General features: G+C 40.3%; 1 protein-coding gene across 2 annotated transcripts in view; it reads right to left on the bottom strand.

Moving 5' to 3' along the window:
• Positions 1–15,396, bottom strand: part of prkcbb (protein kinase C, beta b) — a 122,480-nt gene extending 107,084 nt beyond the window's left edge. For both annotated transcript variants that reach the window (XM_042505737.1, XM_042505736.1), the window contains exons 1-2: positions 14,992–15,396; positions 13,259–13,290 (exon numbers count right to left, since the gene is read on the bottom strand). In XM_042505737.1, the coding sequence (XP_042361671.1) occupies positions 13,259–13,290; positions 14,992–15,170 (211 nt within the window). In that variant the 5' untranslated portion in view covers positions 15,171–15,396. The remainder of the gene's footprint in view (positions 1–13,258; positions 13,291–14,991) is intronic.
• Positions 15,397–16,000: the final 604 nt, after the last annotated feature.

Here is a 16,000-nt window from a genome sequence, read left to right as displayed (position 1 = left end):
GCTTTTAGTCTTGTTTTCAAGTTCATGAAATCTGATAGAACTTAGTTTTGATCAAATCTTTCGTTAAACTGGTAAAATTATCATTTATATTTGGAAACGGTTAAATTTAATTCTCGGTAACTACTGTCCATTCTTCTGTGGTCTCCTGTGTGTGTGTGTGTGCAGACTGTGATGTCAGACAAGCTTGACCCAAATTGCCTGTCTGATTGTCCCGATATGTCTCCAAGGTGTCACCGTGGCAACCGGTGTACTATTGCTGCTAATGTCAGCAGCAAGGACAACCAAGCCCTGAAGGAGATAGTCTGTCAATCTGTAACTGAAAGTGAATATAAGCACGCACACACACACACACACACACACACACACACACACACACACACACACAAACAAACACACTGCAAGTGATCAGAGTCTTCAAATGTGTGAAAGTAGATCGAAGCAAAAGGAGTTGGCCCTCACTGACAAGTAAAATTAGACTTTGTCACACATACACACACAAACCTGTAGAACAACAAACACACACACAGAGGCATCAGATAGCCGCCGCTGATGGCTGATAAACAGAAACAGTGAGAACTTCTGTTTTAAAAGCGGCTGTTTGACTCTCTCATTCACTTTTATATCAAAGTAGACTGAACAAGGCATGCACATATGCACAGTCTCTCACATTAGACTCTCTAACATGTTCACACACTGACAGATACACGCACACACGACAGCTCTTTAACACCCTCCGCATTAAACTGAGAAGAGGAAGCAGTTAGGGGAGGAAACACACTGGGTGTTACTGTAGAGTGACTGTCAGAAAAACTATTAGTATAAACAAAGCCATATTAGAGTCTCAGTTTACATGCTTGTTTGGTGCAAACTAGGGATGTCATCTGTTAATCAGTTGACCACCAGGAATATTGTTGGCTGGTCACACAGGTCAGTCTTTTGGTTAATTTTGCTACTCTTCAGTTTACTGCACTGTGCATCAGGGCTAGGTTATTTAGCTTCAAAATAATTTCACAATTTTTTTAGGCTATATTGCGAAACACAATATCTCAGTATTTTGAAATCTCCTCTTAACCACCGAAAACTACTAATATACAAAATTAGTGAATGAACTGTTACAACACAGAGTCGCAAATAAACTAGCTACTACCATAAAAAAGTTATATAAACTACTGTTATAATGTTGAATAAAGTATAAAGTTAAATAAAGTACTGTTATAATAAAGTTAAATATTGTTATTAAATAAATCAAAGTGAAACCCATGATGCTTTTATTTTGAAAGACCCTGCTTGTCTAAGGCCAGAAGTGTTTATGTTTTTGCTGTGGACTTAAAGCTTCTGGCAGACAGTTAAACTGTAACCACGGTATGAGGATTCATCCACTGCAAGCTCGAAACAAACTGGTGCTCTGTGATTGCAAAATGTGACTAAATAGTTGTGATCAGAGCTCTGCAAAAGCCTTGTTTTGTGTGTCTGTGAGAGGCACAGAGCCATAGGAGAGAAAGGGAAAAATTAAACACCAGTGACAGTGCTTTGTGCTGAATCCCCACATTCATTATTGCTTTCCAGCTCTTCCATGTTTGTTTGTTTTGGTGCCGTGCATTGTGTAGACGCCCCCTCGGCCACAGGGACGGACACAAAGTGTTATAAGATGACATAAATGAAGTAAACGATATAGCATAATATGAAACAATACATGATTTTTTTAAATAATCAGATGATGTATTTCGTCATATCACACAGCCCTACTGTGCACCAGCCTGGTGTGGTGTGAGCCAGCTAGCACCACTGCTCACTTACATTACAATACTCTTGTATTTTGTATTAATACCGTTAAATAAGTCAACAGGAACAGCGGCAAGCTTTGAAGCCAATTTAACACAGATGCCAAAAGTGGAATTACCCTGTCTGCGTCCATCACCCAATGCCATGGGGCCAAATAATAACTTTTCCCATTGACTTACACTGTAAAAGATGTCTGTAAATCAGTGGGATACATTGTTTTTTAATATTACAACCCCCTGCAAAAAATCTAATTTAATTACTGAAAATTGATTGAGTCAATAAAGCACCAGACTAAAAGGGAGGCCTTTTGTATTTCCTTTAGTTAATAGTTGTTTTTCTTTAAAAAATAAACCAGTTAGTTACCAATTAAAGGGCTATTGAAAACAACATTAATCAAAACTCAGTCAGTCAGTCAGTCATTTTCTGTAACCGCTTGTCCTCGCAAGGGTCACGGGGCGGGGGGGCTGGAGCCAATCCCAGCTGCCATTGGGCGGAAGGCGGGGTACACCCTGGATAGGTCGCCAGACTATTGCAGGGCTGACACATATAGACATTAATCAAAACTGACTAACCCAAATCAAACTGAAGATCAGCTAAAAATGTAAACATAATCAACCTTTTTCCTCTTGTGGACATGTTCTTTATTTTTTTGTGCATCCCCCTGTCTACTGTATTAATGAAATAATTAATTAGTTTGATTTGTTTGTTGCATTTCAATCTGCCATTATTTTCACTCTCATTGACTGCACTGCAAAATTTTGTGTGACTGAACTGAATGTGTTTTGACTTAGAATTCTTCTTCATGAATTCCTCTTTTGAAATTGTGGCATGTCATGCACAGTGACTGCCCTAATCTGGAGTTTCACATGGATGCGTCAGTAGAACAAAATTGAAAATTCATTTCAATACAGCCTACATAGCAGCGTCTCCTACACTAGTAATAATCAGAATGAGCTTTCCTTCCCACCTAAAACACATGATTCATATTATGTTGTTGTGTGCCGTGAGCACAAGCTGTTTAGGATGCAGGTTTGTTGTGTCTGAAAAGCACCAGGGCAACGTAGGAAAAATCAATGCACTATAATGCTGCAATATTTTTGGCCCCATCAATAAGCCCGCTGAGGCTCACTATCAGAGTTGTTGTACACACTACAATGGCATGGCATGGAAGACTGCACAATGGTGTTATGTAACATGATCCATTTAAAATGCTGAAAATAAAGACCTTGACAAACTGTTGGAGCGAGGTCAATGATTCACTGGCAGTAATCAGCCGACAGACTTAAAGAATTCACAGAATGTTTCTGCAACATTTTAAAAGGTTTTGAAAGCCAAAACCAAAACTGGTATTTTTAGCCATGCAAGCAGGCAGTCCACCAATTTGGTAACAGATATCTAAGGTCCCCTTATGATGAGTCCTACTGACTTTGCTGAACCCCTGTCATGTCCTCCATCCCAGCTGGCTCTCAAACTATGGCGAGTACCACAGGTGAGTGGTACACAAACTCTCTCTAGTGATACTCAGTGGGATCATTAATCTAATTTTTTACAGAACAGTTTTAAATGTATATAATGTCATAAAATACTACAACATTTTCACATGAAAATACTTAAACGGAACCCTGAAATGAAATTTAAAGTAAGTTTTGCCTTTCCTTAATATTTTTGTTTCGCTATTACTATACAGTCATAAAGATATATCATTATTTAAGTTCTCTATTTCTCATATCTTTCTATAAAGTTTTTCCTAATTGTTTTTACATAGCTGTGGTGCAAGAATTGGCAGACAGCGGTATACTGCTGTCAGATCAAGACATGATAGTAGATGTCTGAATTTACAAGAAAATTACACTCAAAATGTTTTATCACAAGACGCCCATCTAGACTGTATGAGAGATTACTGTAGGCACCAACCAAATTCATATTACTATCGTATATACCATTCAATATACCATCATGGCTGACACGAAACTGAGATATGCATTTCACTTACGATGGTGGAGCCAAGTAATGACCTACAAGCAACTGTATGTTTCTAAATTGGGATTTGAAATCTCCTTAAAAAAATCTCTACAGTGTGTATTTTTTGATCGAGGGGATTTAGACAACTAATAAGGATTTTTTTCAAAAACTGCTGTTTTGTTACAACAGATGTCCAATATTTCAGATATTAGCTACTTGAAACACATTTATTTCACATAACATGAAAAAGCTACTTATTTTTCAAAAGTTTTAAAATACAGTATTTAAGCCTTTGACCTCTTGAACTACAGGTGTTTATGAGACGTGCAGGACTAGAAACGGTTAAGTTTCACATCCTTAATCTTCGATCAGTGTTCTCTGTTCTCTAAATAAGCACCTCTGTCTGCCTCTGTCGCGTTTTAATCCTTTCCTTTTTTTTCTAGCACTTTTCAATGTTCTCCCTTCACACCTACACACTCAGCCCTCCCTCCTCTTCCATCCCCCTCTCCACTCCCCCATCCATCCATCCATCCATCCATCCATCCATCCATCCCATTTGGTGGTACTCTCAGTGGAACACTTGGGCTATTTATAAAAGCATCAAAGCCCACAGCTTCCAACACACAGCCACAAGAGAGAAAGAGGGGGAGACAGAGGGAGGGGTGGAGGGAGAAGTGGGGAGCTGGAGAAACGGTGGAAGGAGGAGAGAGGGAAGACCAAGAAGAACGTCGAGGGAGAAATCAGAGAAAGCCAGAACGTTGAAGGGTAAGTAAAGGGACTGATGGGTAGAGTTAGGGACAGAAAGCTGAAAAGAAAGGGTAAAGAACAGAAAGATGAATGTAAGGGGAGAAGATGAGGAGCACAGCAAGACAAAAAGACAAAGTGAGGCAGAAAGGAGAGACTGATAGGTCAAAGAAATCTGGGAAACGAAGAGCAAAAAGGAGGTGGAAAAAAAGGATGACAAAATCAGATATGTTTTTATCTGTTTCTCTTTGCTTTAGGAGCTCAATGATACACCTCATCAGCTCTGTGTGTGTGTTTCATGCATGACTACCCGTTTTGTTTTTGTGCATGCATTTGTGAGATCTGTGTGTGTGTGCGTGCATGTTTGTGTGTGTAGGAGGAGGGTTTAGGATCCCGAGACCTCCCGCCCACACAGGTTGGAATTGCAGAAGCACCTGAGCTGCGTTCGCCACCGCCAACAGACACAGATGTTTGCAAATGTTCACCAACTCATTTGAACCTGAATAGGCTCATGAAAAAGGCGGAAAACGTTTTATGTGAATCCAGAGGAGCTGTGGGCACCGTGCCCAACAGCAGCCAGAGCACAAAAGACGCCATGAGTCAAAGGGAGGCTTGAACACAACTCCCGACTCGTGCTTTTTATAACTATATACATTCTTTCCTTTTGAAGATTGCTAATAGCTGCAGCAAATGACACCTTCATGGGCTTGTTTTAGGTGTAATCTACACTCCATGCCTACACCATTTTATCTCTGCCTCTTCCTCTCTCTCTCTCGTCTCTGTTCTACCTCTTTCCCTCGTCCATTATCTCCTCTGCCTGGCAGAAAAATCTCACCCACCACCTCTCTGCTCGAGTGTCATTCCAGCATACCTTTCTCATTCATTTTCAACCTTTTTTTTAATTTATTCAGGTTTTTTTTTTTTGGAATATAAGTAATTGTCCTTTGCCTGCAGCAACATACCACATGATCGAATCCCTTAAAATTGAACAGACTGCAAAAAATAAATGTTCAGCCGTTTGTTGTGATGGCATCATCATCCTATGCAGAAGCAGGCCTCATATGCACTATAAAAGGATTATATTTTAGGATGCTGAACAGAATGCTGGATCGCATACATTATGGAGAACTTACAGAGAGCGTGCATCTCTTCTATTTCTGCCTTCATCAATTCCTCTTTTTTTTTCAAGCCAAGCCTTCTTTATCTTCCCTGTATCATCTTACTATAGACTGTATGTTCTCTGTGCAATATGTTTTGCATCATGCAACGTTACAAGACCACAGAGAAAATAGCAGTTTTTTTTGTAATTGCTCTCTGAGGACATTAAACGTGCCTTTCCTCTTTCTATTTTTCCCTGCGCTTGCTATGAGCTACTTTCATTGGAACTTTCAAGAAAATCACATGTAATCTCATCTCCTTCCTACACCCTTCCCACTCACTTTCTCCCCCTTTTGTCTCTCCCTCCTCCCTCTACGAATTCCACCCCCACTAATTCCTTTCCATCTTCCTTTGCTTCTCCCTCCTCCCATCCTCATCTCCTTCCTTTCCATATTTTCATGCATCTAAATTGTTTTCTCTTCCATCCCCTCCTTATTGCCCTATTTGCCACGTTACTCTCACTTCCTGCCACTCACCCTCCGTTCATCCCTCTCAAGCACTCTTAAGGCATAATTTCTCCATTAAGTCTGTGAGGAGACAGTGGAGGACACTTGACAACCTGTTACACACTGAAAACCCAACTCATTATTAACACACTCGTTCAGGAACGGGTGCATAAGCGCACACACACACACAAAACCAATTACATGGAAGCATGAAAGAACACACAGTTCTGAACAAACAGCCATTAAGGAAATCAGTGCTCACGCTCATTAAATTAAGCATGACGCACGTGAATGCACACACAAACACACATACACACACACACACACAAAGTATGAATAATGGTCAAAACTCACACACGCACACACACACACTTCTGAGAGACACCACATTACATAATATAAGCTGCTGATGCCTAGTAAGTCCCACACCCTTTGTAGTGTATGGAAAACTAAACAGCAGAATTTCACTGAGACATTTTAATGTTTTGTTTACAGCTACAACACTGAAGCAGAGAGCAGCTCTGACCAGCAAAACAGAGCACCAACTTACAAAATACAAAAGTGCAAAAAATGGGTCAGACTGTGCAACCCCTAAAACAACTGTATTTTACTTCCTTTTTAGCATTCAGTCACTCTTTTAACCAATGGAAAAGCAGAGAAGGAATTAAGTGTAGACAGAGTAAACAGGTAAGTTATTGAAAATAACTTAAAACTAAATCTGGATAAATAGCATCTAAAAGTCACCTCCTATAAGATTCAAATGTGGCCTTTGAGGGTCTGTAAATTTTGCTCATCATAAGGAATTGCGGCTGTGGACAGTTTTTAATATATTTGATAGCTGAGCGCGTGAACATGTGGACAGTGTAGTGGATTTTTTTCTCTGTGTTTCAGTTTCTGTCATAAGTTATGGAGACCAAAACCCAATGCCTGCAAAATATCATAATGTTAACATCTACCCAACATGAAACTCTAAGTTGTTTAAAATATCGTTAACCCATTTCTCATTCCAACCAAAAACATCTGTTCAACCTAAGACTTCAACATCTTTCTGACGTCATACTGACATCCGGTGCCATTGAGGCATGTTCTCTTTTAACAGCAGATATTAACTGTTGTGAAATGGAAAGTTGAAGTAATGCTGCCATCAAACAAGACTATTTATCACTGATATTAATTTAGGCAGGAAATAGAAGTTACATGCATCACATCAGCTGCCAACTATACACCACATCCTTCTAACAAAACTACCACAAGATGCTGCTTTGTGACACCTGTTAAAGGCACTGTTAGGGAGGCTGAGTTTTCCCTCAGACCCCCAGCCTCACCCTGCTAAATCTACAGCCTACTGCCTGAATTGATACAACAGAGACAAGGACCTGTACCACTAAACACTGTATAACAATTTATACATTTGACTGTAAACTGTTACAGTTTACAACAAAGTAAATTTTTTTATTGTAACACATTGTCTATCAATCTGACTGTGTTAGCAAAAAGCAGCTAAAAATATATATCTACTTGATGCAGCAGAGACAAATAGCTTCCTTTTTTTCACCCATGACGCGGCAGAATGAAGGCCAGGAGGAACAATGTCAAATGCTGCTAATGAATTTAGCTTTTTCTCTAGACACTTTACTTTGCAGCTCATCTACAACTAAACTGGCCCAAAACAGCGATAAATAAGCATTTTGATAAATGATTTTCATGTTTGGACATGAAATCATAGCAGCATATGCTAAAATAATCTTTCTCCTTTCAATCACAGGAACTTACAGCAACCAAAGCTGAAGAGGTCAAAACTTTAAAACCCTGTAATGCAACAATTGTCAGGTGAGAGAGAAGTGATGACAAAAACCTAAGATCATTTCAGAGTGATCTGGTTCATGTAACAAGCACACAAGCAATCCATTAAAACCATGTGAGACAGTAATAGCACTGATAAACTCACAACAGACAGAGGAGCTTCAGTAAACACAGACTGCCAGGTGATGATTTAACCTTTCATTGAGAGACATGTAAACACTCAGCAGAGGCCATATACACTTTCTCTCATATTCTGTAAATATAAACTGTCATACAATAATGTAAAATATAAAAAAAATATCAAATATAAAAAAAAATGTAAACGTAGTATCAAAAATATAAAAAATTATTAATATAAAAAACCTCTTAACTACATTAATGTTAATCAGATATAAATGTATCTAATAGGCTACGCTACAATATATCATGCTGCATAGACAGAAAAACACCCTCTCTTTAGTTGTGTGAAAACTATGTGACTGTCAAACAAACCCAAAAAATGTTAACCCTGGAGGCAAAGCAAACCTCAACACGACTTCACTTCACTCTCAGTGTGTGTGTGTGTGTGTGTGTGTGTGTGTGTGTGTGTGTGTGTGTGACCTTGCAGAGGAATTCCCTTTCTCCCCAAGCTCTAGGGAAGTGATACCTTGCTGCAGACGGACAAATGAGTCAAAGAGCAACTCAGGACATGCACACACACACACACACAAACAAACAAACAAACACACAAACACACAAACACACACACACACACACACCCCTGATGGAGGATGAGTGCAGACTGTTGCTAAACAGAGATCCTGTTAAACAAAATCTGTCATTGACTTAATTTTTTTTTAACAATGATGAAGAAAAGCTGTCCATCATTTTGACAGATAAGAACACTGAGGGCAGTCTACCGTAACTTGAAGTAAATCACACCGCTGTCCAGTTGGTGGCATGTGCACACCTATTCGCTATTTTCTCGTCTTTCTCTGATCTCACGTGCATGGCCTCATGGTCTAGTTTGCTTAAGCAATCTCATTGGTCAGTTAGATCGCTAATTACCACTGTAAAATTTCACAGCAGCTGAGTTTCCTAAATTCCTTTGCATGTGTCTGTTCATCTTCTCTATCCATACCATTACAGTACATGCATGAGATTGTTTTGTACCATTTTACTGAAATTATATTTAAATACATATTTACACATGGCAATTTAATTGATTTTTGAAAATTAAATGTGACTAAAGGTATGCTATGCAGGATTTTTGGTTACTGTATGTGAACATGCTGACTAGTGAAAGTTAAAGTAAAAGCCAATCCCAGAATCAAAATAACATTTTGCATCACTATATTTGGGTTTTTTTGGTGCTGTGTCTCTTGGACGTGTGCTGCTTTATGCTCTGGTGCCTGGTCACGACCTTTTCATAAAGCCCCCACCTTACCTGAGCATACACCACCACACACTTCTAGGGGGACTAGACTGAGAGGGATTACTTCTGTAGTCTAAAAAATGTTTTTTAGGAAAATCCTGCAGAGTACACTTTTATGTCTAATTCTAAAAAAAATTAAAATGATAGTTAATAAAACATTATGAGAGATTTTTATGACCCCGTTTGTCAAAATGAAGGGCAACAAGAAAGCAACCGCAACCTCTGGTACCAAGTCGCTCACACACACTCAAACACATATGCGTGTTATTTTGGGCACCCGCTGGAATGAGATCTGAAATTGTCTAGGTGAAACCATTTACTTCACTCCTCTTCCTTTTTTCCATCCATCTAACAGTGCGCTCTTGCAGCCCTGGTGTCAGAGCACACACACACCCCAACACCTACAACCTCCCCTCTTCCTCTCCAGAGGCACCGAGGGTCCCCACAGTGCAGCGGATGCATCCTCTAAAGGACACCATTGACCCATTACATATACACATGGGCCAATTACCAGCTAACCCACTGCTGTGCTGAACAGCACCTCGTCCATCCTACAGCATAATGTACTGTAACTGGCTGCGTCTAAATATTTCACTGTTGCTAGGAGACGTGAAAATTCTTGAACACATCTAGTTGGCTGTTAATACAAGTGGAAAAGACATCAGGCAAATTGATTAAAAAATAAACCAAAGCCCAGAGCAACACAACATTTTTGTTGACTGGATGTGTTTTTCTGATTGCTTATGTCATTTCCTGTAACAACACCCACAGAGCTGATGCTGTATGTGGATGGTGGATAAAAGACACAGAGGGAAAAGAGAGCAGAGAAAAGAAAAAGTAGATCAGGGTTCCTTCATCAGTTGGGCATTTTAAATTGCACTACAAGACATGTGAGTTTCATCTGTGTTTTCTAAGTAAATGACACCAGCTAGAGCCACAAAATCAGATGCCTCTCTACACTTTATCATTTCAGGAAGTGAACACTGTCTATGTTGATGAAGTGATCCAAAATGAACAAACTTCAACCTCTAACTTTATCCTCCATAGAAGCTGCACACAGCCTCGTTTTGAGCTGTGACGGATTTCTTGCTTACTTGTCTCTTCAAGTAATTATGTTCAAAACAGGCCTTTTTCAGAAGATATTTTCACACAGTAGGAAAAGTACTGATGTAAAAAGAAGACTGTACTTTTGCATGCTTATTTCTCATATCTGCTTTTTACTTTTGACACGCATGCTCACTCATAATGACATGGTCAGGGGATGTAAATTGAGATATCAGCTGTTCCATTAGCTGATCACCATTAACCAATATCACAGTAACGCATCCTCTCTGTTAGCCTATTACTTTACTATGGCTCTACCCGATTCATAATTATGCCAGTGGAATTGGATTTGTTTGTTCGATATGAATTGCAGTCTTTCTCTTCCTCTGTGCTCCTGCTGCATGTCCGCATCCGCAAAGAGTAGTGTGAAGATCAAGAGCTCCCACTCTGCAGCAAAATCTGGAGACCAAGAAGTCCCTCGAAGTACACTTGCGCAGAAAAACCACGGCTCGACTTGAAGCATTATTGGTTGACTGAGGGGTCTCAGACTGATGATTCGAGTCCCCGACTTTGGTGCAACCCTATATCTCACTGCTTCATATTTTAAATATGGTTCCCTTTCTGCCTGTGTTTCTTTCATGCTGCAGTTAGTCGGCACCCTCCACCTCCCCATACCTGCCTAATCTTTGCAGATTCATCGGTCACCACCAACACCAGTGTCTGGACTCCATGGGGCGATTTATCTCGCTGCTGCTTAGATGCTGCTGGATTACAGATCTCCCCCTGGAGTCCAAGCACCAAAGCCTTTCTGTCAAACCTTAATCATAACATCAACTGCTAATCCATACACCTGCAATTAAACAATTATCTTTCTTTTATTTTCCTGTCTCTCCTGATTGACATGATTGACGACAGAATTCAATTTAACTGCTTTAGTTTTAGGCTCCGGTATTGTGCATGCTGGCTCATTGTCCCACTGTCATGACTTACTGGCACACTTGAACAGAAAAGAGCCATCGTTAGTAACACCTGAGTCTTTTCCTACTATGACTATAAATTCAAGATGTCTGTTGTGAAAAAAAGCCCACATCTTATTATCTAATTTTACATTTTATAAATAAATACACTTTTGATTATACAGCAGTGTTTCGAGCTGACTCACTTCCTTCCACATCCTTGATCACCTTCCAACTATCAATACCTAAATCTACACCTACAGTGTTCTCCACTGTGAATAAAGCACCAAAGTCCTGCCTCCACTTCCAGACTTGTTTCTGCTGCACCGTGTGCTTCCCCACAGAGACTTTTTCCACTGATCTGTAATGGCTCTGTTCACTTGAAAAGCTAAATCCACAGATGCATTCATCTTCAGCTCTCATTATCTTTAAAAAGGTGCAGAATATTTTTCTAGTATCCAACACAAACACATCTGACATGAAATCAGTTGTCTGTTCTTTCTTTTCAGCAATAGTTATTGTACTCCCAGACTGGAGTAAGAGCTTTGTGATATTGTTCTTTGTTCCCAACAAATCTCATGGAGTTGCAAGACTATTTAAAACTACGATGCTTTGAATAAATCTCACAGCGGGGAGGCTGCCTGGCCTGTCAAGCTAGTGATGTTTTGAATCAAGATTTGAGCTTTGGAAATAGTGTTCATTAAAACCTACTCTGAAATAATAACACTGAATAAACAATGAAATGCCCTTATTTTCATAAAACTGCAGTCATTGAGGATACAAGAAAGGGTTTATGTGGTTCAAAAGCTTGTTAAAAAACCCAAACAAAAGTTAAAATAAAGTTTACAAAGGGGAAGAAAGAAAATATGTAAAATAGTTGATGAAGCCTTGTACTGGTGGTTGGCGGGGTTTGTAGGGGCCGTGTTGTAGGGGCCGTGTTGTTAACGCTTCAGTGGATGCGTAGATTTGCAATATCTGTCACCTGTCTCAAAATGTCAGGTGACAGATATTGCAAATCTACAACCAGCATGGCAAATCACCTGAAAACTGTTAGAAACAGCTTAGCCATTTTGCAAATAAAATATTCTTTTTTTCTAGCTATTATGGCTAGTGTTACCACAACCCGCATGCTGAAAAAATGACAAAGGGTCAATTTTTTAGGTGCAACGACTGAAAACTTATGACTGACTATTTCCTGGTGCTTTTTTAAAATGATTTTTTCCTTTGAATCAGAAACACAAGCTAAGAGCACGTGTTCAGTTGAGCACTCTGGGGAAAAAGAAAATAAAGAAGAGAGGAGTACTGAGGTGGAGAGAGAAAGAAAAAGAAGCAGGTGATAAAGGTGCGGAGGAGAGGAGAGGATTAAAGAGATTAAATCTAAGATTGGTTTTACAATCTGAACCTCAAAAACAGGGAGCTGGAAAGTGGGGAAATGAGAAAACTGAAGAGACAATTTGAGCAGAAAAAAAAGGAATACAACAAGATAAAGTACTGTGGACAAATATAACATTAACCCTTTGAAACCTGGATCAGCATCAAGGGACAAACATGGGAAACAAGGCAATGAGCAACTTTGCAAGAAATGTTCCCCAAATTGTAAGAAAGTAGTAGATTTAGAATATTTTATATTTTAAAGGATTCTATTTTTTTTATTTTGAGACAGAATTATTATAAGTTTTTTAAAGCACTTCTCTCTGGTCTTTTCCTTGTTTTCTGTTTTGCTTTGGGATTATTTTCTTTTTTTTTCTTTATTTTCTTTACAAATTTTTCCTTTTTTTAATTTTTGGGTCATTTCTTGTTAATGTGCTCAATTTCTTCCCATGTTTTTGACAGGATTCAGAGCAATTTGCTCAGGCTTTGAAGGATTAATCAGTGGAGCACCACCTTTGCACATCTCTTTGTGTGTGTGTGTGTGTGTGTGTGTGTGTGTGTGTGTTTAATCCACCTACCTTGACACTGGAATCCCTGCTTGCCAAACCCCCTGTAAAGAGAACATACACAAAAAAACAGGTTGAACAGTGTATAGGCACAGATGTGCACACACACACACACACACACACACACACTACTACTACTCTCTCTCTCTCTCTCTCTCTCTCTCTCTCTCTCTCACACACACACACACACACACACACACACACACACACACACACAAACACACACACACAGAACTTGGAAAAGGATTTCTGAAACCTTCTCTCTCTCTGCCTCAAGACATTTGCGTCAAAGCAAATGTCAAACACTGTCTGCCACTTGTGTGCAGTACTAAAGCTTTCCATCCAAAAAGAACACAATGAAGTCTGCAGGCGGCGAGGACATTCGATCATTGCTTGTACAGTATAGTGCATGCACTGAGGTCAACCTGGGTCTGGAAACTCGCTCACAATTCAGTTAGGCAGGGCTGCAGCTGCCCCAGGCCATAATGGTCAACCACACCTACTCAATGATATGAGGAAGATTGCCTGCAGGTGCACGTATGCGCGCACACACACACACACACACACACACACACACATTTAGCCCTGCTCATTTTCATATGGTGGCTACAAATAGATAATCTCTAGGGTTGTGAAATCACTCAGTGCACATATTGTTCCTATCATTATGCTTTCTCATTATGCATATTGACCCAGATAGACAGATAGATAGACAGATAGATAGAGAGAGAGATAGAGAGAGGTAGAGAGAGACAGAAAGATGTTTGATAATCTAAACAGGTCAAGCAATTACACCGGGTGCACAATGTTCCTCTATTTAAGGGGTATTTACAACCAGTGAGACCATCCCTTTAGATTCCTATGATCGCACACACAGTCTTCTAGGTCAAATCATTTAGCCATTCACAAATTAAAAAGCCCATCACAGGAGTTAAATAATGGCCGTTTTGGGAGTAGTGCACAGCGCAAGATAATAAGCGGGACAAATTAGGCCAACCTAGAGCCGGAAACTCATTTAATAACCCAAGCGGAGTAACTGTCTCGTAAGCCCTGGTGGGTTGCATGGTGACATGTCTGCACAGGTGATTTTGAGAAGAAAATAATGAGAGAAGGAGGAGGAGGAGGAGGACGAGGAAGGCTGAAGTTGTGTCAGCACTTATGTCACGGTTTGACCCCATGTGTTACCACTCTTCCTGCTGGCTGCAATTCACTGCTTTTTTTTAAGTTCATTGCTGCTCAGCCTCCCAGTTCCTCTGCCTACTTAATACCATCAAACAAGGAACGGTCTGCAGCGATTCCTTTCTTATCATTGCAGCCCACATATCTCTCCGTCTTCCCTGCTGCCCTACCTTTCAAATATAGCATCAACAAGTGCAAGAATAAGATGAAATCAATGTTTATTTTGAGGAGCAACCAGTGCAGACCTCCCACTTTCTTTATTCCTCCTGTAACTTAATGATGTAATACTATCAAATTCCACAGCCATTTTGTGTTTTTCATAACAATGGGCCTCATCTCTTCTTTTCTTTGGACTTCTATCATGAACTTGTCCTGTCATTTTCTCCCTTATTTATGTTCCATATCTTGGTGCACGCACTAATGGCTAAACTTAAATATCTATTTTTAAATCAGTTTATTCTTGCCATTTTTTAAATTTCTCGACATTATTCTTAAACAGCAGCATAAAAAAGCATCAACCTAATTAACACTATCCCCCTCCATCAAAAACCGTCCCCGCTGCTCACCAGATGAAGTCGGTGCAGTGGCTGCAGAAGGTGGGCTGCTTGAAGAAGCGCGCGATGAATTTGTGGTCCTTCACCTCGTGCACGTTCTTCTGGCGGAGGGCTCCCTGGCGCGCGAAGCCCCGCATGGGCTCGCGGGGTCCGTCCTCCCCGTCGCTGTTGGCCGCGGCCGAGTCTGCCATTCTCCGACTATCTGTGCAACTGTCTTTATTTTGACTTTAAGCGAACCGACGCAAGTTGTTGGAGGCTGAAAGCGGCTCTGCGGGTTGCAAAAGTCGCTCACGCGCGTTGTTCCGATTAGAGGAGTTTAAAAAAACTAGTTTGTTTGAGGGTTCTTGTGATCTCGTCCTTTTGCAGTTAATAGACGAGCTGCGCTGCTCTCACTCCGCTTCCTCCTTTTCTTCTGAGCTCACAGAGAGCCGGTGACTACCAGAGAGAGAGAGAGAGAGGAGAGAGAGAGAGGAGAGAGGGAGAGAGAGAGGGAGGAGAGAGAGGAGAGAGGGAGGAGAGAGGGAGAGAGAGAGGAGAGAGGGAGAGAGAGAGAGAGGAGAGAGAGGAGAGAGGAGAGAGAGAGAGAGAGAGAGAGGAGAGAGAGAGAGGGAGAGAGAGAGAGGGAGAGAGAGAGAGAGAGAGAGAGAGAGAGGAGGAGAGAGAGAGAGAGGAGAGAGAGAGAGAGAGAGAGAGAGAGAGAGGAGAGAGAGAGAGAGAGAGAGAGAGAGAGTGAAAGAGAGAGAGCAGAGAGAGAGATTTAACTTCCTCTCTTTTCTTTGACATTTAAGTGTTATTTGGAGAGTCTGAACTGTAAAAGCTCATTTACCTCTCTGTGGCCTGACACTTTCTACCTAAAAGTGCAGTTTAATTAGTTGGTTAAATGTGACTTTAAAATACCAAGCATTGCAAAGCTGAATTGGTGTTTTGTCTGTCAAATATTCAAACAAAATATGTTTCTAAAATAATATCATCTTAGCTTTTCAGTGTCCTTTGTCATACTAAAGGTAATGCTAAAATTTAA

This window comes from Plectropomus leopardus, chromosome 17 (assembly GCF_008729295.1).
Source record: "Plectropomus leopardus isolate mb chromosome 17, YSFRI_Pleo_2.0, whole genome shotgun sequence".
Lineage (NCBI taxonomy): Eukaryota > Metazoa > Chordata > Actinopteri > Perciformes > Serranidae > Plectropomus > Plectropomus leopardus.
This window is presented reverse-complemented; position numbering and strand designations above follow the sequence as displayed.